The sequence below is a fragment of the Sebastes fasciatus genome, chromosome 9 (assembly GCF_043250625.1).
Source record: "Sebastes fasciatus isolate fSebFas1 chromosome 9, fSebFas1.pri, whole genome shotgun sequence".
NCBI classification, from domain to species: Eukaryota; Metazoa; Chordata; class Actinopteri; order Perciformes; family Sebastidae; genus Sebastes; species Sebastes fasciatus.
Genome location: NC_133803.1, coordinates 25,171,208 through 25,193,778, shown reverse-complemented (window position 1 = coordinate 25,193,778; position 22,571 = coordinate 25,171,208). Strand labels below are relative to the sequence as shown.

The following is a 22,571-nucleotide window of genomic DNA, read 5'->3' as shown; positions in this document are numbered from 1 at the left end:
TATTCCCACAGAAGAGGTTTAGGTCAGAAAGAAATCAGTGTCTTTCTTATCCTCCCAACTCACAGGCACCATCTGCTGGTCGTAGTGCATGACCTACTTTTTCCTCTCGGCTAAATAGCAAATCTGTCACATCTGGATACCAGAGGAATTCATGTCATGGATTTGGCTCTTGTGTAATTCTTGAATTAAAAAAAAAACAAAGAAAACAATTCCATGGTATATTACTTCTCATTTATTTGTATAAAAGTGCAGATAATCATAAATAGAGGTTATAAATACAGTTGATTGATAGAATAAATACATTTAGTGTGGAATAAATACATGTGTGTGTGGATCCCATTTCCAATAGTTTGGCTTCTACTTCTCATATGTACACATCACAGAAGCAATACACAAATGACTAATCAAAATAATACATATGATTTTTAATTGTCCATTGTAAACCCTTATGACAGAGTCATTAGCAGAAAGACATTTTATCCCCAGTCGCATGGCTGTCCAGTCCTTCTCCTCCCAACCAGTCCTCATGCAGCTCCCCCAGAATCTCCTGCAGGGACAGCTCGGGAAGGGGGGCGAGCTGGACCGGCACTGGAGGTCCGGACTCCCCGTAGCCTTCCAGAGCAGCCCCGCTCCACGAATCCTCCAGCTGCGAGTTCTGGCTTTCTACTGGTGGGTTGCTCTCCATACTGGCATCCCAGTATCCAGAATCAGGGGTGTCTGGCGTTGAGGAGTGGGAGGTGGAGCGGGGCATGTACATCTGCTGCTCTGCTGATCCTGGATACATGAAGGCTGCCTGACTGGAGTTGGAGCCGTAGTTTCTCATCTCCAGGGGAGAGTGGCACCACTGAGGCGGGATTGGGGAGGTTTGGCGTCCTGGTTGGGACCAGAAGCCCCTCAAGGGTGGGCTGGAGGTGCATCTTAGCGGTCTGCCATGCTGAAGCCCGTACATGGAGCCATAGTGTCCATGCTCCTCGATGGTGGAGTACGCTGGAGGATGTCCGTAGTAGCAGGCCTCCTCCATCTCCTCCTTCACATGGGTTTGGTAGGCTGGTGGAGGGCCGTGAGGCAGCAGATGGACCAAGCTATGCTGCGAGCCCCTGCTGACTACAGCGTGAGGTGAAGGTAGACCGTCATGCACCGGGCTATCAGACAGCCACAGCGCTTTCTTAGCCCCCTTGCACTTCAAAGTGCGAGCTCTTCTGTTCTGAAACCACACCTGGACAGGAAAGAAAGAAAAAAAAGTTCAGATAAACAACACATTCTACTCTGTTAATCATTTTCTGGTCTAACAGGCACCGGTGGAGTTGAGGGACTGCAGATCTAAGAGCTACCAGAGCCATGTTGTACAGTCTATCTGTGAGCTCAAACAAGGTCCTGATAAAAAACAGCTTGTGTCATCTTTAAAGATAAAGAAATAAAGTGATAGAGTGATAGCGGTATCTACAATTCTATGCAGGATGCATTTGAAAACAGAGCCCTTATCATGATAAGAAACCGCATTGCAAGAGGCCTTACAACACAGCTGAACATCTCTCTGTGTGTTACTGTATGTGCATTTAATCTTGGAACATCACCAGTTTCCAATCCCCCAAATAAAGATAATTCCTATCTGAACTGACAATTTCACTGACTCGTAACAGCTCAGTTTAATTTATTTAATCGGATACAAGGACTCTGCTACATATATAAGGCGACTGTGTACCTGGATGCGTGACTCCGGCAGGCCTGTGGTCTGGGACAGGCTCTCTCTGAGGCTGATGCCAGGGTACGGGTCGGTCACAAAGGTGACGCGCAGGAGCTCCACGTGTTCTTTGGAGAAGCTGGTTCTCTTCCTGCGGCTGGCACTGCGAGAGGAGCCGCCGCTGGAGGCCACGGACCTGGCATCATCTGAGGGAAAAGAGAGAGAGAGAGCAGGTTCCACATCAGACGGGATCCAGAATAATAAGTTCTGCACAGATTCCTTGTTGTGCCCTGAACCAGGTTCTGTTTAGTTCCTACTAAAGCAGTAACTAAACAGACACTAATTCAATGCACAGATACAAAATGTTGAATATGGACAGTGATAAATATAATAATTACACAGTTCTGTTGAATGCTTGATTCTGATTGGTCAATCACGGCATTCTATAGTCTGTTATTTCTTTATAACAGACCGTTGCTATGTATAACAGACCGTTGCTAAGGACGCAGTTCTGATGTCGGACTCTGGCGGACCATTTTTGGGTTCAAATTATTGATTTCTTAAGTAAGTAGCCGTGTAATAAGTTAGATAATGTACAGCTAGCAGGTCATTGCTGTGAAATAAACCCCTTTCCCCATCACCCTGTTGGGGTTTATTTCACAACAATGACCGGCTCGCTGTACATTATCCCGTACTTAACTTGACTTTCCTATTTCTCGTTGAGACTGTACTATCCAAACAAATATATACAGTAAAAGTCAAGTTTGTGAATGAAGAAAAAACAAGGATTGTGATGTTATGCAGCCAATTATCTGTCTTTCTACACTGATGCCATATTCTACCTTACACAACATGTTTAACATCTCTGGCTATCTATTAATTCTACTTTCACTGTTTTTTTCACTGGTTATACCAAACCTGGTCCTAAAGTTAGCTAATTCTTGAAGAAGTATTAGTTTTTTTAGCCCCCCTAGGTTGGTGAGTTGCCTGATAGTACATGCAATGAGAGCCAAAGTGTTTGCACGACTTAATGGAAAAATCTGAAATAAATTCTCTGTTATCGGTACACTTCCTGACACTACCTGTCTGAGTCGTCCCGGTGCAGTAAAACCCATTCACCTGGCTCTGCTAGCTATTTCATCCAGGGTTAGATCATACAAAAAGTTAACAAAAACTAACACATTGCTGCAGATTCTGACTAAATCAAGCAAAAACACAAAGATTGTTCTTCTCAACAGGCAAACGTTATAGATCATAAAGTGTTTCTTACCGTTGCTGGAGTCCTTCCACATGGCAGCAGTGAAATGTGAAATGAATGAAGCTCTGGAAACAAATGGATTTCTAATGGACTTGTGATCTGACTGTGTGTTCCTTCACTGGGAGTATCCGACTGTGTTGCTCCTGCTTGTGTCAGGGTACCTTTTATATTGATCACCTGAGACCCTTAGAAGGCCATGGTAGAGCCAGAGGAGAGTCTGGGTGGGGTGTCGCTTTACTCTGAGGATGGGCGGGTTAACAGAAGTACTCGTCGTTATCACCTCGTCCCTATCAAAGGGGTGGCAAGGTCAACGGTAAAATATGACACACTGCAGAAGGATTTTGGGAGACAAAAGCAAGTCCTTCTGTGCTTGTTAGCCTCATCGATACCACTTCACTAAAGGACAACTAACATGTGACTGTTTTTGTGCTGCTGGATATGAGACATATCAAATAGTACACACACAAAACAAGGCACAAAGACAGAAATATTTTTTTTGTATCTTTCTCATTTGCGATTTGTCTTTTTTTGCTGCTATTTTACTTTACGTTGGTATAAAACAAATTCATTGGGGTTTTGTGGTTAACAAGTGATTTGTCTTTAACTAGGGCTGCACGATATGATGAAAATATGCAATATGTGATAACATTGAATATCATGATAACAATATTACTTGCGATAAATAAACATATATTAAAGTGTATTCAGTTCTGCCTCTCTGCTGCTTTCAGTATACTGCTTTAATACAACAAATTGCTTGTAGAATAAAAAAACTAAAGGAAATTATCCTCTAACATTCTTTTATTGAACAAATTGAAAACTGAAAAAAATCCCGAAGTCCAATATCGTAGTCTTTTGCAATGTGTTTCTTGCATAAGTTGAAATTGCGATGATAAAAAATTATATATTGTGCAGCCCTATCATTAATGTATATTATTATGATGCATAGAAATAAGGGCTGTCAATCGATTAAAATATTTAATTGTGATTAATCACAAATTTGTTTCTGTTCAAAATGTACCTTAAAGGGAGATTTGTCAAGTATTTAATTCTCTTATCAACATGGGAGTGGGCACAATATGCTTGCTTTATGCAAACATATGTATATATTTATTATTGGAAATCAATTAACACAAAACAATGACAAATATTGTCCAGAAACCCTCACAGGTACTGCATTTAGCATAAAAACATATGCTCAAATCATAACATGGCAAACTCAAGCCCAACAGGCAACAACAGCTGTCAGTGTGTCAGTGTGCTGACTTGACTATGACTTGCCCCAAACTGCATGTGATTATCATAAAGTGGGCATGTCTGTAAAGGGGAGACTCGTGGGTACCCACAGAACCCATTTTCATTCACATATCTTGAGGTCAAAGGTCAAGGGACCCCTTTGAAAATGGCAAAGCAAGTTTTTCCTCGCCAAAATTTTGTGTTAGTTTGGAGCGTTATTTAACCTCCTTTGTGACAAGCTAGTATGACATTCTTTAGGTTTTCTAGTTTCATATGATGCCAGTTTCTTCACTCTAGCTTTAAAACTGAGCCCGCTACAACCTAAAAAATTGCATTAACTATTATTAAGTTATTATTGCGTTAACTCTAACAGCCCTAATAGAAATATTTATACATATTTTGCCAGTATTTTTCATGGCACAGATACAAAGCACAAATGTAAAACTTAAAGTTTTAATTTAAAGGATTATAACTATTATCTTTCTTTATATTTCAAGGCTTCCCTTTAATTCAAATGTGGCTATTGGGTGTCATCTGATTAGTGTTAAACACAAACACTGGAAGCTTTGCAAACTGTTGAACGCTGATCAACCAACAATAGTCTGAAATAAATGTTTAACTCGCAGACCTTCAGCAAAATACAAATGAGCAGCCTGAGCTGAAGCCTATCAGGGGCTCCTGTTTTCCTTTTCATATGCAGAGCAGCTCCCTGCTATCACAAAGGTGGGTAATTATTCAATGATGAATTGGACGTATACACTGCAGCCTCAGTGGTCAAATGGTTTAACAAGTCCAGGCCTTGACTGAGCTGTATGCAGACGCTGTGACCTTTAACCTCAGTATGTCAAGTCTTCTGACATGCTGCTGGAAAACACTGTAATTACTTAATTATAGTATATCATTGTATTATTCTAGTCTTGACCTTTGACCTCTTTCCTGTTGGTTGCATTTAATGATTGCATGTCAAATGTTTCAAAATGTAAATGCTAACATACTGAATCTAAAGTCAAATAGTACAAAAGGGCAAAGGGCAGATTTACAGTACTTGTAGGTGTATTAGAAAACAATGCAGCTTGAAGTCTACCTGAGTTATCTAACACAACAACACAAGCTAAGACCATCTCTTTTCATCTTTATCTGGACAACTTGCAGAGTCAGTGTCTCCATGTTTGGAGACGGCTCCTGAAAGTCCCACCAACTCTCTCTGAGCTTTATCCAAATCCTATCAGACCTTATACACAACACTTTGCCAGCTGTAGAAGCTGCCAAACTCGCTCATTTGAAATACATTCATAATGTATGTTCATATATATATAAAAACAACTTACCATGTATTTCATTATCTAAAATTAGTCTGATAAAATAATAAAATGGGAAAGAGTCTTATCAATAAACCGTTTCAGCAGATTAAATGCTTGCTATGCCCAAGTTTACATACAATGATCGAATGATTAAAGATCACCGGTTCAGCATATCGACTATTCAGCTAATGCAAAATCACTAGAAAGAGCTTTGTTTAGTTTAGAGATCCGCATATATTTGAAAAAAACTAAACATCATCTGATCATCTTATCTCTTCATGTAAATGCAAGCATAATAATCCTTAAAACAGGAAGACGGACATGCTGCAGTACATGGCTGTGAATCACAGGGAGGCATAAACAAAAAGCTTTTACATCACAGTTTGGAAGTAGTCCTGTACTTTGATTAAGTTGTGCTTAGTTTAATCTTCATATTTGAGTTTATTGGGGATGATGTTAGACATGCATTTAAAATACAAACGTTATATAATAATTTGCTACTTTTTAATGTGGTAGTTGTGGACAAACACGCAAAATCACAAGGTGAGAGTCTTTTTAGACAAACAAATGTCATGCAGACATTATGCATGACATTTGTTAATCTTTTGTTAATTTGTTACATTTTGTATTATTTCCTACAGTATGGAAAAGTTCATTTGTTGCATAGCCTATACATCTAAACATTATACTATGAGGACTAGTAGATAGTGTATACTTTATTGTATTATATAGTTATTAGAAATATTATAGTATTGTATAGTTTATCATGTGGTAGTATAACAGTATCTTGCATTATACAGCGGGGAACTAGGATATAGCTACAAAAAAGGTCACTGAAAAGCTAGGGTAGGTAATCTTGAGAAACTAGCAAGAGTACGCTAGATTTTAAAAATTATTCAACAAAAAAACGAGTCCAGTGTTGCCAACTCTTAGCCAATGAAAGTGGCTAGCAGCAATAGATCCAAAAGTCCCTAAATCTAGCAAGAAAGTCCCCATTCGTGCTGAATAAAAGGCCTATTACAGGCCTGCGACATCCACAGACTGGATTTTTTCTTTATTTTGTTGTCAGAGTATTTGATTTATTGATTGCTGTCGGGATGTAATGAGAATTTCAATAAATATAACAAAAAATTTTTTTGAAGAACACTACCAACCCTAGCTAATACAGAATATTTTCTGGTAACTGAAAATATTATAATATTCTACTGGATATCTGATCTGTCACAGTATTAGTTACTCTCTTAATATCTTAACATCTCTCAAACATGTTTTTTTTTTCTTTTGGAAAAAAGTACAAAATGCAAGTCTCCCTCAAAAATAATCCAAGGCACACTGTAGTGTTTGAACAAAATTAAAAAGCCTTTATTTTACATGGCAATTCATGGTAATTTTAAACAATTATTGCCATGTAAAATAAAGGCTTTTTAAATTTGTTCAAACACTACAGTGTGCCTTGGATTATTTTTGAGGGAGACTTGCATTTTGTACTTTTTTCCACCCATGCAATGAGCCTTTCACAAGACTGAATGTATTTTTTAATTTTTTCCCTTTTGTCTCTAAAGGGTCCATATAGTTCAAGTTCAGATACATGGTACAAGATCAACGAGGAAGCCACAAGGGGGCAACATTGCAGTGAAATGTTGTTATTAATGTGTATGCTGCAGTTTATTATAAATGTATTATTATTATTTAATTTATATAGCAATAACAAAAAATCCATAATAAGAATACCTAACAATTCCATATCAAAAGGTGATTTATTGTTTATTTTTCTATTCATGTAATGCCCTCATGATGCTGAAAATATTATACTACTCTCTTAATATCTTAACATCTCTTAAACATGTTATTTTTTATTTATTTTTTCCAACAAGGAAGCCACAAGGGGGCAACATTGCAGTGAAATGTTGTTATTAATGTGTATGCTGTAGTTTATTATACATGTATTTGTTTTTATTATTTAGATAGCAATAAAAAATCTATGTTGAGAATACCTGAAAAGTCCATTTCAAAAGGTGATTTATTGTATATTTTTCCATTAATATGTAACACCCCTCTCTGATGCTGCCCTGGAGGTCCAGCAGGAGGCGGTTGGCAACACTGGGCTGTGACTGAACAGGAGATGGCAGAGGGAAGTGACGGATCAGGAAGCGAGTTAGGCGAGATGGAATTAGGTGGCGGGAGCTACGGAGAGTGGGATATTGCTCGGAAAAAGAAACGTAAAAAGAATCCAAATAATAAATCGGATGATAGTGATTCTGTTGGCAGAGAAGCTGTAACAGAGAGGAGGAGAGATGATTATAAGGTAATCATTAAACTGGCGCAAGAAGGGGCTTCTTTTGGAGAGTGGAATCCAATACAACTTACCAGATCAATATGTAAAGAAATCGGAGAAATAAAAAGTGCTAAAGTGTTAAGAAACGGATCACTGTTAATTATGTGCAAGGATGGAGGACAACAAGGGCGAGCAATCAGGATGAACAAAATAAATGGCAAAAAAAGTACAATGTTCCCTAGCTGGTGACAAAAAACTAGTCAAGTCAAACGCATGAAATCAAACAGAAATGGCATTAAAAGTGACAGTCTCTCAGTGCTGATCACTTTTGAGGAGGAAAAACTTCCCGAAAAAATCTTCATTGGATATATGTGCTATGATGTCAGGCTTTATATTCCCCCACCACTCAGATGCTTTAAGTGTCAACGATTTGGACATGTGGCGGCTGTGTGTAAAGGACACCAAAGGTGTGGAAGATGTGGAGGAGAACATGAGTATGGCAAATGTGCCCAGGGAGCAAAGCTGAAATGCTGCAATTGCGGTGGAGAACATAGCTCAGCGTAAGGTGGATGTGAGGTCAGCAAAAGAGCGGCAGAGGTGCAGAGAGTCAAGGTGTATCAGGGAATCAGCTATGCAGAGGCAGCAAAGAAGGTTTCAGGAGGAATGAAGGTGACAAAGCAAAATAACACTGTGAATGAAGATGTTGTAAAATGTGCAGGATGCGATAAGTTGAAGGAGGAAAATCTGCTAGTCAGAAAAAGTGACTTTGTGCTCTTTATGGCAGAAATAATCAACTGTTCGGCACAGTCAAAAAGTCGCAATGAAAGGATTAAAATAATTGTAAGATCAGCTGAGAAGTACCTTGAAGTAAATGGGTTACAATGGGAAACAGTTAGAGACATTCTGAATGAAGATACACAATCCGCACAAACATGGGCTGGATCCTCTTAATGGTGCTAATTCTGCTACAATGGAATGCGAGAAGCTTAATAGCAAATGGACAGGAGTTTAAGAAGTACATTGATAAATTACAAAATAAACCGAATGTAATATGTATACAAGAGACATGGTTGAAACCACAGTGGGATTTTGTTGTAAAGGGATATTCTGTAGTTAGAAGGGATAGGGAATCTGGTAATGGTGGAGGAGTTGCAACATTCATACAGAATTAAATGAGTTACAAGATAATGCATGAATCAATTGTTGTTAAGGTGTGGACTGACAGAGGTGATATAGATATAATTAACTTTTATAATCCATGCGGGAAATTAAGTCAAGGTATATTGGAGGATGTAGGGGGATCATTGCAAAATAATGTAATATGGTGTGGGGATTTTAATTCACATAATTCATTGTGGGGGAGCAATAGCACAGATGCTAATGGTGTAGTTGTAGAAGAATTTATAGATGATCACTGTTTGGTGTGTATTAATAATGGGGAGGGAACACGGTATAATTGCACTCAAAACACAGAAGCAGCACTTGACCTAACATTTGTAAATAGTACTTTAGCAGGTGTAAGCACATGGAAAGTAATAAAGCATACTACAGTGGGCAGCGATCACTACCCCGTAGTGACTAAAGTTGGTGTAAAAATTTATTTTGATAAGGGAAAGAAAATTCCTAGATGGAAGTTGGAAAATGCTAATTGGGCTGATTACCAAGAGATAAGTGCAACGAGATGTGAGGGAATTAAAGAAGATTATCAAATGGATGTAAACATATTTAATGGTGAACTAGTTAATGAAATAATTCAGTCTGCTGAGGAAACAATCCCAAAGAGTACAGGAACTAAACGTATTAAGAATGTACCTTGGTGGAATAGTGAATGTAGCAAAGCCATAAAAAACAGAAATAAAGCATTTAGGAAACTCAAAAAACTTCATTCACAGGATGCTTTGATCCAGTATAAAAGGGCACAGGCAATAGTAAGGAAAACAATAAGAACCCCAAAACGCACATTTTGGAGGCAATATTGTAGCAGTATAGGAAGAGAAGTACAGCTTTCAGATGTCTGGGGCATGATCAGGAGAATGGGAGGGATCAGAAGGAGTTATAAATTACCAGTGATGAATAATGGGGATCAAATGGCTGTCAGCAACCTAGAAAAGGCTGAACTTCTGGCGCAAACATTCAGGAAAGTTCACAGCTCCGACAACCTAACAGATGAGGCCAGGCGCTGTAGAAATAGAGTTTTATTGGAGAAATCTAAAATATTAGAGAAAAAAGAGACATCAGAAGATCCAATAGACCTGCCTTTTAGTAGGTTTGAATTGAGAAGATCAATAACTTGTGCACGTCAGACCACACCTGGTAAAGATGGCGTATGCTATAAAATGTTAGAGAACATGGCAGATAACACTCTGGTCACTGTTTTAAGACTGTATAACAGAGTTTGGGAAACTGGACAACTTCCTTCAGTGTGGAAACAAGCCGTAATAGTGCCTATTCTAAAACCAGGGAAAGACCCATCAGATCCATATAGTTACAGACCTATTGCCCTAACCTCTCATTTATGTAAAATTATGGAGCGAATGGTTACAGAGAGATTAACATATTTCCTGGAAAGTAAAGCTCTTTTATCTCCACATCAAAGTGGGTTCCGTAGGGGTCGCAATACTATGGACTCTGTCTTATGCTTAGAGTCAGACATCAGGAAAGCACAGACCAACAAAGAAGTAGTATTAGCTATCTTCTTTGATGTGGAAAAAGCATATGATATGCTCTGGAAAGAAGGGTTACTCATTAAATTGAATTCATTGGGAATTGGTGGTAGAGCATATAATTGGGTGAAGGACTTTTTATTTGACAGGAAAATACAGGTAAGAGTAGATGCAGAATATTCAAATGTATATACAGTAGATAATGGAACTCCACAAGGTAGTGTATGTAGTCCGTTATTATTCAATATAATGATCAATGATATATTTTCTCAGGTTGAGCAAAATATAGGAAAGTCTATGTACGCGGATGACGGAGCTCTTTGGATAAGAGGCCGCAATGTATCATTTGTTAATAAGAAAATGCAAGCTGCAATAGCTGAGGTGGAAAAATGGGCAAACAAATGGGGATTCAAGTTATCAGTAGCAAAAACACAAGTTATTTGTTTCTTAAAACGGCGTAAAATCGCACCCATTTCCCTAAAACTGTATGATCAACCTCTGGAGCAAGTCAAAGCTGTTCGATTTCTGGGGATTTGGTTTGATGAAAAGCTCACATGGAACATTCATTTAGATAAAATCAGGAGCAAATGTAAAAAAGTCATCAATATACTGCGTTGTTTGACAGGACAGGAGTGGGGAGCAAGTAGAGCATCTTTACAACATATATACTGGGCTCTCATGAGATCTGTCCTTGACTATGGGTGTGTAGCTTACATGTCAGCAGCAGAATCAAACCTCAAGAAATTAGATGTACTGCAAGCTCAGGCTTTGAGAATCATTAGTGGATCATTCAGAACATCTCCGGTATCAGCAATGCAAGTGGAAGTGGGAGAAATGCCCCTACGGATTAGAAGAATAAAATTAATGCTGGCATACTGGGTTAATCTTTAGGGGCATTATGAAACTCATCCTACCAAAAGTGTTTTGATAGACTGCTGGGAACATAATGAAACAAACTTCATAAGTTTTGGGTGGGTAGGTGATGCAAAGGCAGAAAACATAGGGTTATGTCAATTCCAATATTGCTCTACAGTTTCAGTTTCCTCCATTCCTCCCTGGTTATTCCCATTACCAAATGTTGACCTCAATATACAGCAGGAATTGAAGGAGAAGTCAAAGTAAATTCCAGCATGGCGCATAGTCCAGAATTATTTGGATCAGCACTTCTCAGACTCCGTGTTCTTATTTACAGACGGTTCCAAAGATCCTGAGACAGGGTGTGCAGGTGCAGCAGTTTATATCCCGGTGAGTGAGACATACATCAAGAAACGAGTATCAAATTATGTGTTGGTATATACTACAGAAATATTGGCAATATTATTGGCCCTGCAGTGGATAGAGGAGAGGGAAATAAAAAACACCGTTATTGCATCTGACAGTTTTTCAGCACTCACAAGCATAGGATCTGGTAGATCATCAGTCAGAACGGATTTAATTAATGAAATATTTCTCATTATGTATAGGATGGAAATAAAAGGCACAGGTACACGATTCATATGGGTTCCTGCTCATGTTGGTGTGGAAGGAAATGAGCAGGTAGACATTCTGGCCAAACAAACACTAAGAATTAAGAATATAGAATTACAAATTCCATTAAGTAAAGCTGAGGCTAAACCATTCATCAAGAACTATGCACAAAAAGTATGGCAGGAGTATTGGGATGAGCAGGAAACTGGAAGGCATATGTACAATATACAGAAACATGTTGGAGCAGGGAGAAAGGTGGGCTGGAAAAGAAGGGAAGAAAATATCATCACTCGACTAAGAATCGGACATACAGGTCTTAATCAAACATTATATCGAATAGGCAAACACCCAACTGGGAAATGTACACACTGTAACCAGCCAGAAACTGTTGAACACGTACTGATACACTGCAGTAATTACACTATCCAGAGGAATCACCTTTTTCAGACACTAAGGAAGGCAAAACATCACGACTTTTCAGTGTCAGGTCTATTGGGGAATAAAGCAGATAATATATACAGTGAAATTATTCAGTTTTTGAGAAAAACTGATTTAGTTAAAAGAATCTAGAGTTTTCATTATCATTTTTTTATTTAATTTTTTTTTTTTTTTAGTTCTATTTTGTTTCTGCACAATCTTCTGTTCCACACTCCAGTCCAGATGGTGGCGGTAATGCCATGCTAAGATGGTTTGCCAACCGCCAATAAACACCAAAGAAGAAGAAGAAGATGAAGAAGAAGAAGAAGATGCTGCTGCCCTGCCTCCTCCCATCAGTCTCTCCTCTCACCGGTGTGTTACTACACGGTCGTATTTGACAGCGACACCAACGCAGAACAAGCAGCAACTATGGCTAAAAGTGATGGAGGAGATTACTTTAAAAGAACCAGCCTGTTCTGGATCGTCGCCGTGATCCTGGGGATGGGATATTTCACTGTAAGTTCATTAATATATCAGCTATGATCGAAGTTAAGATTCACAGGATTTTCGCTCCTTGTACTGCATCTGCCACCGTGTCGTGTCGCGTTAAATGTCGTCCGGGTTCACAAAATAAAAAACAATATGAACACTTGAGATATTTTGGTGAACATGTTGTTATGTTGTCAAAGTTTTATTCGCGGTCATTGCCAAGTCACTGTTTAGCTAATTGATATCTAATCTAATCGGCATTCATTCAGTCCACTGTAAGAGCACAGGTCAAACAAAACTAATGTCCAAAGTCCATCTGTCCACTCTATCAGCTAACTCTAGTTAATGTTTGCCCACTGGTTGTAACAGTAACGTGCCAAACTCCATTCAAAAATGTTGCAGTTTAATGCTTCCATATTCTATGGAAACAGTGACGTTAACGTTACAACGAACTGTAGTCAATAGATATTGACGTATCTTGTAGCTAATGTAGTAGTGCTTGGTCAACAAACTATATGCCGAATTGATTAATAGACATTACACATTTGTAAAATGTAATTTGTTAGAAGAGTTGTTATCCGCTGTGCTGGGTAGAAAGGTAACATGAACAAAAATGTAAAATTTTAAATGGAATTTGGTGCAAATCTCCATAACAACTTGTCACGCATCGCAGACAGGTTACTACTTGTACACAGTAATGTAAACGGGGACCGTGTTGTAGTTAGAAAATATACAACAAAATACACTGCTTCTAAGTTATTTCATAATCAGTAATAGTTAAAGGTCCCATATCGTGCTCATTTTCAGGTTCATACTTGTATTTTGTGTTTCTACTAGAACATGTTTACATGCTGTAATGTTCAAAAAACACATTATTTTCCTCGTTCTGTCTGTCTTAATATACCTGTATTCACCCTCTGTCTAAAACGCTCCGTTTTAGTGCATTTTGACGGAATTGCGTTGGTAGGCAACAGCTTTGGTCCATGTGTACTTCCTGTCAGCTGATGACATTCACATACACTGCAACCAGGAAATAAACTGGGACCCATTTAGTATGTTTACGTTTAAAATTGTGTCAAGGGTCTAAATATTGTATATTCGTGACATCACGAATGGGCAGAAATCCTAACGGCTTGTTTCAAATGCAGAGTTTCTGAATACGGGCTGTGTGTATTTCCCTGTGGATTGAGTGTTTCGATACTTTCACAGTATTTATATAGGACTTAAGCCTGCTTTATAATAAAAAAACATGAAAATCTCACTTTTTTATAATATGGGACCTTTAAAGAAACATGTATGTGCATGTCTTTACATCCAAACCATAAATGAACTGCAGCTTCTGGGCAGAGGGGCCCTTCCAACAATACATCCCTTTTTGTTTTCCATGCACCAGCCATAGTCCAGAGGGACACATACCTGACATGTCACAGGTGGACACAAGAGGACAATAGCAGCATGGCACAATGCTACATTAGGCCATTTAGACCTCACTGGGATTTGTAGTCTGTTGTGTGAGTCTATGTGAGTTTTCATACACAGCTCATGTGTCTCTTTTTTACTAGGCTAGGCCTATATTTATTTGGTATGCTTGGTAATTTCTTTTTCATATTTTTTTGTGTGAGAGAGGTATAGAGGTGTAATATGGCAAAAGTGAAGCTAGTAAGTAGGTAATATTCAGATATGTCACAACACTTTTGGTATGTTACACAGAATACCTAACTAACAAGGTACATTCATGTTTAATTGTATTGGGTATAAGGCTGTCCCGACTCCTGAATACCATTTTTGTTGGGCTTTGAAATATCGGTGAGAAATACTCGAAGGTATTCGAAGCTTTGCGGCGTGGCAGGATGACATGTTCTTCTGTCTGTCTGGCTCCATCTCCCCCGTTTCAGTGCCAAACAGCAATATCCATCTGAGAATAACTAATAATAGTTAATGTTGAATATGAATAATTAATAATGTTGCGGGGTTATTCCTTATTTCTTGAGCTATTTTGGGATTTATACATTATTATTACACACATATATATATATATATATATATATATATATATATATATGAGTATATATTTATATATGTATGTATATATATATATATACATATATATATATATATATATATATATATATATATTTGTGTATATATATATATATTTGTATATATTTGTATATATATAAAAAAAAAAAAAAAGCATTCGAAGTATTCGGGTCATCCCTAATTAGGTTGTTTACTCACTTTAAAACTTCATTATACTGTTATATTAACTGATAAGTGGGCTTAATAATTATTATTTTATCTAAGTTTACCTGGTTGTAAGCTGAAGCAGATTTAAAGAAGTTGATTCTGACATTAACGTAGAAGATATGGAGTCAGATTCAGAACCTAACAACACATTTACTCATTCAGCTTCACATGATAAAACTGAATGAGTAGATGTGTTGTTAGGCTCTGAATCTGACTCCGCGACCCGATCACGGATAAGCGGTTGAAGATGGATGGATGATAAAACTTAAATACCAACCCACCAAAAAGCCCAACACGGTGCAGAACTGATTCACCTCCAGAACTGCGTCAAATTTGATATCATCTCTCAACAAGGCTGCCCTTTGTGTGCTACATACAGCTTTTAAAAGTCAAGACGGCTGCAAAGAACCATTCATAGTGCCATTTTCTCACACAGGAAACCTTGAAGTCATTAATTATAACAGATGATAGTTTAGTGTCAACCAGCCTTGGACTTTCCAGTAAATGGACCAGGACATTGTGGACCACAGAGTCAGATCATGCTTCTTTTAGTTAGCTGCCTGCAACGAAATATGTGCCAGATTATTGTACAGTCATTATCAACACAAACAGTCCTTTGACTTAAATGTCATGTTTAAGGAGCCCTGCAATTTTGATTAATGTGTGTTATGAAAGGGACTTGTGTCAGAGTATTAAATAGCTTATAATGGGGTCATTTTGTGTCAAATCTGATTTTTGTTTACGTTTTAGATTTTGTTCAGACTTTATGTATGTGCTATTTTACAACAAAAATATATTCTGTACAATATTATTGCAAAATTGTATAGGTTTTTGCCCCTGGGAGTTTTGTCCTTTTAGCACCCTAAAATATGAAGAAGTAAATTGTAACTTTACACAGGTTATGGCCACATCATACCCCATTACACACACATTTTCTGGTTTTAGGAGTGAGTCCACATCACCATATTTGCCATTTATAGGATTCTTTTTATGTTAGAGCCCCTGAAATTTGTTTTAACAACAATCAAACACTGTATTTTAGGCCAGAAGTATGGAAACATCCATATGTATTTACTTTGGGGCACTGGCCTAACCTGGGGGTCCCGACCCCCACTAGGGGTCGCCAAAGCTTCACTGAGGGCTGGCGAGGCCTTCTTGAGACAACTATTTTTCAAAACGTACAGTTGGCCTATATCAGCATTTCATTCATGTCTCTGAAGAAAACTAAATGTTTGGACTATAACATGCAATATATATAAAATATGTCTCTTAGTCAGGGTTCGTCAGTTTATTCATTGATAGAAAATGGGTCTTGTGAGGAAAAAGTTTTAGATCCACTGATTTGGGGTTTCTGGTGCCCCAAAACCACCAATTGTTCAAGAGCCAGTAATGAAAAGTATGGCATCTGCTTGTGCTTTTCAATCATTTGGATCTGTTGTACACCATTATGTCTGTGCCATTACCAAATTTCATGGCTCTTGAAGTTATATTTCTGAAGATATTGAACCCTAAAAATGGCTTCCAAGATGTTTTTTAGGGGGTGAAAATGGCAAAAGAAACTATGAATAGCATATACATACAGTTTGAACAGAATCTATAATGTAAACCAAAACCTCCATCTGATTTTACATGAGATGGCCCAGTATGCTTTGAAAAGACAGATATGTGTGTAGATAATGTATGGGTTAAAGTTGAACTACTCTGTCTGTGTTTTGCAGTGCATCGTGTTTGCACCAGAGAAAATCCCATTTGAGTACCTTGGTGCATTTGGCACCTTCTGCAGCTACCTTGTGGAAAACTATTCTGGCCTTATGTACAAAGGGTAAGTGATACGATGAGAAATATTCTCATTGACTACTTCCTTAGAGTAAATAGGACATACGCTGACATTTGACAACTGTAACTACAGTCTTGACAGCTCTCACATGCTCCAATAAAAGTGTTGAGATTTTGCCTATTTCGAATGAAGGCCAATCACCAGCTTTTCTTTACAGCCGAGCAGCATCAATAACAATTCAACGATGTGCAAAGTACCCTCACAGGACTGAAATACACTTTTTAATCAACTTCAGCCTTAGTGTTTTCCCCCCAATTACAGATTGTTACCGCCACTTCTACTGGGAGATTACTTTTCTAATTAGTCATTTAAGTCACATGACTGTTGTAGCACCATTAAGACAGCAATCTAAAGATAAATGTTTTGTTGTTGTTTAAGTCATGTGACATGCATACATTATGCCGTTAAGCCCGAGTGCCCCATTCAGTGTTTGGTGGTTTGATATCTGTGAAGTGGTCTTTAGGTTGTCATGTGACTCCTGTTGATTCAGTGGCAGCTGGGTGTTACTGGAAAACAAAACATGGTGTGCAGTCTCAACATGTTCTCAGACCGCACCACTTCATTTAAACTTAAAAAACTACAATCATCATATACATATAGGTACATACATGCAATTTGATCTCTGCAGAAGTAAAAACTGTAATTATTTATCAAGAAAAGAGAAATAGAAAGAATAGAAAATAAAGTCTGTGTAGTATAACACGTTTCTTTCTGTTACAGGTGGTGGGCCGCCTGGGCTATCCATGGTTATGAGGCTTATGTTGCGTTGAAGATGTGCAGGTAAGAATGTCAAGAAACCAGATTTGTCCACTAGATGGTGATGTACTCACATGTTACCCCTAAACTTCGTCTAGGAAACTGGGCCTCTTCAAACATACTAAATGTCAGTATAAATAAACATCCAAAAGCTGCCTCTCTCACGTGTTTATACCTCATGCTTCAACTTGTCATCGGACGGGGGAATTATTATTTTGTGACAACAATAAATAAGGAATGGCATTTGTCCAATTCTGATCGTTAGAAACACAACAAGGTAAACATTCATGACCAACATTCCTCACATTTTATTGAAGTAATTTTTCTTCATTCATCACTTATTGACCCATTTATCCAGAGGAATTAGGTTACTAGGTTTTAGTGGCAAATGATAACACATGAAAGGCGGTGGGGATGAGCAACCCAGAGGTGGGGGACGACTCGAGTCACATGACTTGACTCGAGTCGCAAATTTGAGGACTTGAGACTTGCTTGAGTTACGCTGATAGAAGACTCGAATTGACTTTGACTTGGTATTCATGACTTGAGACTTGACTTGGACTTCAGACAGAGGACTCGAAATTGACTTGACTTACTATTTTTTATAGCATTATTATAGCATTTTTCTAGGTATTGACAAGTTACGTTCTGGCAACCTACTAGTACGTGGCAGACCAGTAGGGGCCAATGCACACGCCAGCTACCATGGAGGGGGCTAGTCCAAAAACACTAACATTTGGATTTAGTTGTCCATGTAGAATTGAGAACAGTACAGTACAGAGTACACAATTCAAGAGTGTAAACACACTGATATGCACACACACAGCGAGAAGATGAACCGCAGCTGTTATAATGGCATCCCAAAGCGGTGGTGGGATTTTACAATTTCTGGTGTCACTGGCTGCCCAACTGGCAAAACGTACTGCAGAAGAGACAAAGACAAAGACGGGGACAAAGTCCAAAAAGCAACCTTTCTCTCTTTGTGTTTGTTTCTCTCTCTTCAAATGTAAAAAAAATACAGTTACAGTTTACAGATATTAGAATAAAAAAATGTTGATTTCTAAATTGAATGCGTATGGTATGAACAAATCAATGAATATGTATAGGCTTATGTAACTAATGTTTTTATAAAATGTGAGCTAATTTATAATTTAATCATTTCCATGGTGTTTTATTTATGCCACATTACTTTGAATTATTTATTATTATCATTTTATAATCGGGGTGGTCAGCATTTACTTCGGGCCGTTTTCATTTGGGGTAGATCGCTCGACCTGAGCTATGACATGACTTGTTGTGACTTGCTTGACTTATAGCAGGGACTCGACTTGACTTGCTTGATTCTCGCCACAGAAACTTGGGACTTAAAGGTTAAGACTTGAGACTTTTCGACCACTGTTAGAACGAAACAGCTGCTAGCTTTACTGTAGCTCATTGTTTCTTCTTTGTGCTCCTGCAGAACTAAAGGCATCAACGACACAACCACTCGCTGGATGTGGGGCGTCCAGACCTTTCTGTTTGGCTTCGCCTCCCTCGGCCTGCTCCTCAAGTACGACCCCGAGCGTCCCAAACAGCACTGACTCCGGCTGGAGAAGCCCACAGAACAACACCAGAAAATCAATCGCTTCCTCATGCCTCTTCCTCTTCCACTGTCTTCCTCTTTGATATGAAATCTTTGATATGAAGTGCAGGAAGACACTTGAGCCTTTTTTCTTATACTATTTCTTTTAACATATAACATATCTTTGAAAGAGACACTACAATTTTTCCATTTCATTCCATAGATTTTCTATTAATGAACCATTGAAATAATCTCTTAATATTATTATCAATAAAAACTTCTGAGTTCTCTAGATGAATTGCTGAATATTTAGTGCAATACAAGGGGAATCTTTTATGAACTTATTTTGTACTCTCATGATGTTTACATTCAGCCTTGTGATGGCTGTTGGGATATTTTCTCAGCTGCTGCGGTGAAGTCAGGTTGGCTGCAGATGGTGCGCTGCCATCAGCCTCAAAAGTTCTCCAGGATAAAAATAAAGAGAGCTGCTGTATGCATTACAAATCCCCATTTGCCTTTCATATACTGAGGTGCTTTGAGTTTTAAACTACAGACTGGAAGTTCTTAATGTTAACACTGCAAAAATAAAGAGTGACTTACAAACTGCATGAAATGTGTTCTGCTGCATCGTTTTTATTCCTCTTGAAATGCTCAAAATGCTCTGACTTCATTCTATATTTTACTGAAGAATTCACTTAAAACATGATAGCCTATAACAAAACACACGGCAGCCAGCAGCTCTGTGAAGCTGTATTAAAACTGATAATTGATTAAAAATTCTTCTTCTGCCTTACAATTTAATTCAATTGTGTTTGTCTCCAAGTAGCCTATGCTATTCTTTGTCTGCATTTTATCTATACTTTTAGTAATGCATATAAAAGGTGTAGGTAAGTTGAATCTCGCACCATCCCAGAGCTTCATCCAATCCAAAGTTGCTCTGTTGCTCTTCTAGCCTTGTGTTGGGTTTTGAGCATGTGTCTCTCTTTATATGGAAACACATTGTATGAGATTGATGAGGGCTATCAAATCAGTTCGAATTGCAAAAGAACGAAGGGAGGTGGACGTTTCAAATGCAGTTTGAATGGTCAAAATTGGTTCAGTGACTGTGGAGATATCAAATCTCTAAAGTCAAGAAAACTTTCACTCTCATACATACCTGTTCTTCTTTCCTGTTGATAATCATCACGTCTTTACTGACAGTCATCTCTACTCTCTTGCCAGGACTTGTGGACAGAATAAATGTAGAAACTGGTTGAAGTACATCCATCCTTGTTGGGAGTTATGATCTGTTGAGGATAACAAAATAAAAAAAAGAACTTTATGTCTCAGTAAAAGAAATGCATAAAGAAAACATGTAAAAGGAGGTAGAGAAACCTTTTAATGATGTTTCTGTATCTTTTTGTTTCCATGTCATAGAGGTCCTCATACTCACCAAAGGTTCTCAGCTTCCTCTTCAAATTATCTCCCTCTTCTGGCATCCTCGTACCAGAAAGACCAGAAAGATCCACTTTTGTTACTGTAGTTAACACCAAGGTTAGAGTATCATGGGACAAAATCTCCACCTTTGTGTTAACTCCACCTTTAGACACACTTAATGTATGTGTGTGTTCGGTCTGGGACTGTGTTGACTACCAGCTGCGACAGCGACGCTGATATTGTTTTCACTTTGTGAGTCTTCTGTGTGTGTCATCATGGTAAAATGGAGACACCTGCTGTAGCGGGAATATACACAGTACGCTTTAATGAATGGGTACATTTAGGACAACCTGCAGGCACTGAATTAGAGCGATTACAGCAGTAAATTAATGTAATGTATGTATGTGTATGTTTGCGAAGGCGTTAATGAGTCTGTTAATGAGCCACTTTATTTACTGCAGTTGGGCCATAATCAATGTTTCACTTGTTGTCGTGAGAGTTTGGTGGCTGAGTTATAAAGCCACTGGTTTTTTTTTCTCACAGATCCAGACAGGCTATTTTGAATTTCACACGGTTTATCATTCCAGCTGCTTTCATCGTCACAGAAATGTATTTCTCCGTAGTCTTCATCTCTGCCTTCATGGAATAGGAGTATCTTCACTCCTAACGTTAAAACCATGGTACAGATGGGTGTGACAAATTAAAACCCATGTGGTCATGTCGTATATGACATCAAAGTACTTTAATTACTATGTTTAGAATATCTCTGGAACGGTCTAGAAACTCACTTTAAATGGCCGCCGTTCCGTCATCGTTGTAGCTTTCCAACTTCCGGTGTGATTTGTGTCCCTTTCAGAAGCTTTGTAATCCAGCATGGCACAACAAGTGTGTTATTTTAGAGACTTTATATACTAATAAATCCAACAATGAATGTCTTCTGTGATTAGTTATCCATGTATCTGTGTTGAAATGAGTTGTTGCTGTTGTTAGCCATTAGCTGAAGCCAACTGAGGGCAACATTGTTTCCCATGATGCATTGGGTCGAGTCTGTTGACGAACCAGAGGCTGTGTTGCTGACTGCACGTGTCCATAACTTTAGACATACTGTATATGTAGGCTATATATATAGAGTTATTCCATTTTCACACATTTTATTTGGCTTCTGAGAGTATGGAAATGAGAATAACTTAAAAACTAACAAATAACTAAAACAAATCTGTACAAAATCTCTTTAAGTGGTAACAGTATCTATTATAGTGGAGCTTGGAGTGTCCAGTTTAAACATTGTAAGAGCATAGAGGAGATACATTTTGAAATCTTGAGCTCCATAAGGTTTAATGGAGTTAAAATTGTATTTTGAAATATATCCAAAAGTATAAAAGTGATAAAAAAAAACTGTTTATTTTTGCATGCTTTGTTGCATATTAATCAGGAAAAAAAATGCATTTTACTCCTTACTTAACATATGTTGTTTAACTGCACCACCTCTATATATTACCTGAAGTGTAGTGGCTGTCTTACCATGCTCCAAGGTCACTAAGGCCACTAAGTCTGCAAGGCATCTCAGTTCTTCTGACTCATGCTGCAATTAATTTCAATCTTTTTGTGAAGACCCAATGCATTCAAGCTATACGAAAACTGTGATACAACCTTAAGTAATAGAGAACTTATGTAATATGTCAAGACAACATAAACAATTTTTCCAAATATAAATATGTGCATAATTGCCTCTTACATTAAGTAAAAGTAACCTTCTTTTAAAAAGGTGTCAGTGTGAAATTTCAGCCTGTGACATCTTTTTATTTAAAAGCTTCTAGTTTTAAAATAAATACATATTTTGATATTCATATTGCTTTGATTTGTGTACTAATAACTGTGTCCCCACCACCTTTGAAATCAAAATTTAACCCCTGGGTGGGTGTTTTCAACATGTTGACCCAAGAAAACGTACACTGAACATTTGACTG

At 38.0% G+C, this 22,571-nt stretch overlaps 2 protein-coding genes across 2 annotated transcripts; one reads left to right on the top strand and one right to left on the bottom strand.

Moving 5' to 3' along the window:
• Nucleotides 1-259: 259 nt before the first annotated feature.
• Nucleotides 260-2,973, bottom strand: mxtx1 (mix-type homeobox gene 1). The gene is made up of 3 exons (XM_074645397.1): nt 2,952-2,973; nt 1,703-1,887; nt 260-1,216 (listed from the first exon to the last, which is right to left on the bottom strand). The coding sequence occupies exons 1-3, from the start codon at nt 2,971-2,973 to the stop codon at nt 461-463; spliced, it is 963 nt and encodes a 320-aa protein (XP_074501498.1). The 3' UTR covers nt 260-460.
• Nucleotides 2,974-12,652: 9,679 nt separating this feature from the next.
• Nucleotides 12,653-19,795, top strand: tmem254 (transmembrane protein 254). Its single transcript, XM_074646892.1, has 4 exons — nt 12,653-12,814; nt 16,753-16,856; nt 17,592-17,651; nt 19,087-19,795. Exons 1-4 carry the CDS (start codon nt 12,728-12,730, stop codon nt 19,205-19,207), a joined length of 372 nt encoding a protein of 123 aa, XP_074502993.1. The 5' UTR covers nt 12,653-12,727; the 3' UTR covers nt 19,208-19,795.
• The last annotated feature ends 2,776 nt before the right edge of the window (nt 19,796-22,571 follow it).

What these genes read in the sequence shown, in the direction of transcription:
- tmem254 (XM_074646892.1), top strand. Translation starts at nt 12,728, where the DNA reads ATGGCTAAAAGTGATGGAGGAGATTACTTTAAAAGAACCAGCCTGTTC. An exon ending in TGGGGATGGGATATTTCACT is followed by an intron (nt 12,815 to 16,752) that starts GTAAGTTCATTA and finishes TGTGTTTTGCAG; the next exon opens with TGCATCGTGTTTGCACCAGA. An exon ending in TCTGGCCTTATGTACAAAGG is followed by an intron (nt 16,857 to 17,591) that starts GTAAGTGATACG and finishes TTTCTGTTACAG; the next exon opens with GTGGTGGGCCGCCTGGGCTA.
- mxtx1 (XM_074645397.1), bottom strand. Translation starts at nt 2,973, where the DNA reads ATGTGGAAGGACTCCAGCAACG. An exon ending in GTGGAAGGACTCCAGCAACG is followed by an intron (nt 1,888 to 2,951) that starts GTAAGAAACACT and finishes CTTTTCCCTCAG; the next exon opens with ATGATGCCAGGTCCGTGGCC. An exon ending in TGCCGGAGTCACGCATCCAG is followed by an intron (nt 1,217 to 1,702) that starts GTACACAGTCGC and finishes TTTCCTGTCCAG; the next exon opens with GTGTGGTTTCAGAACAGAAG.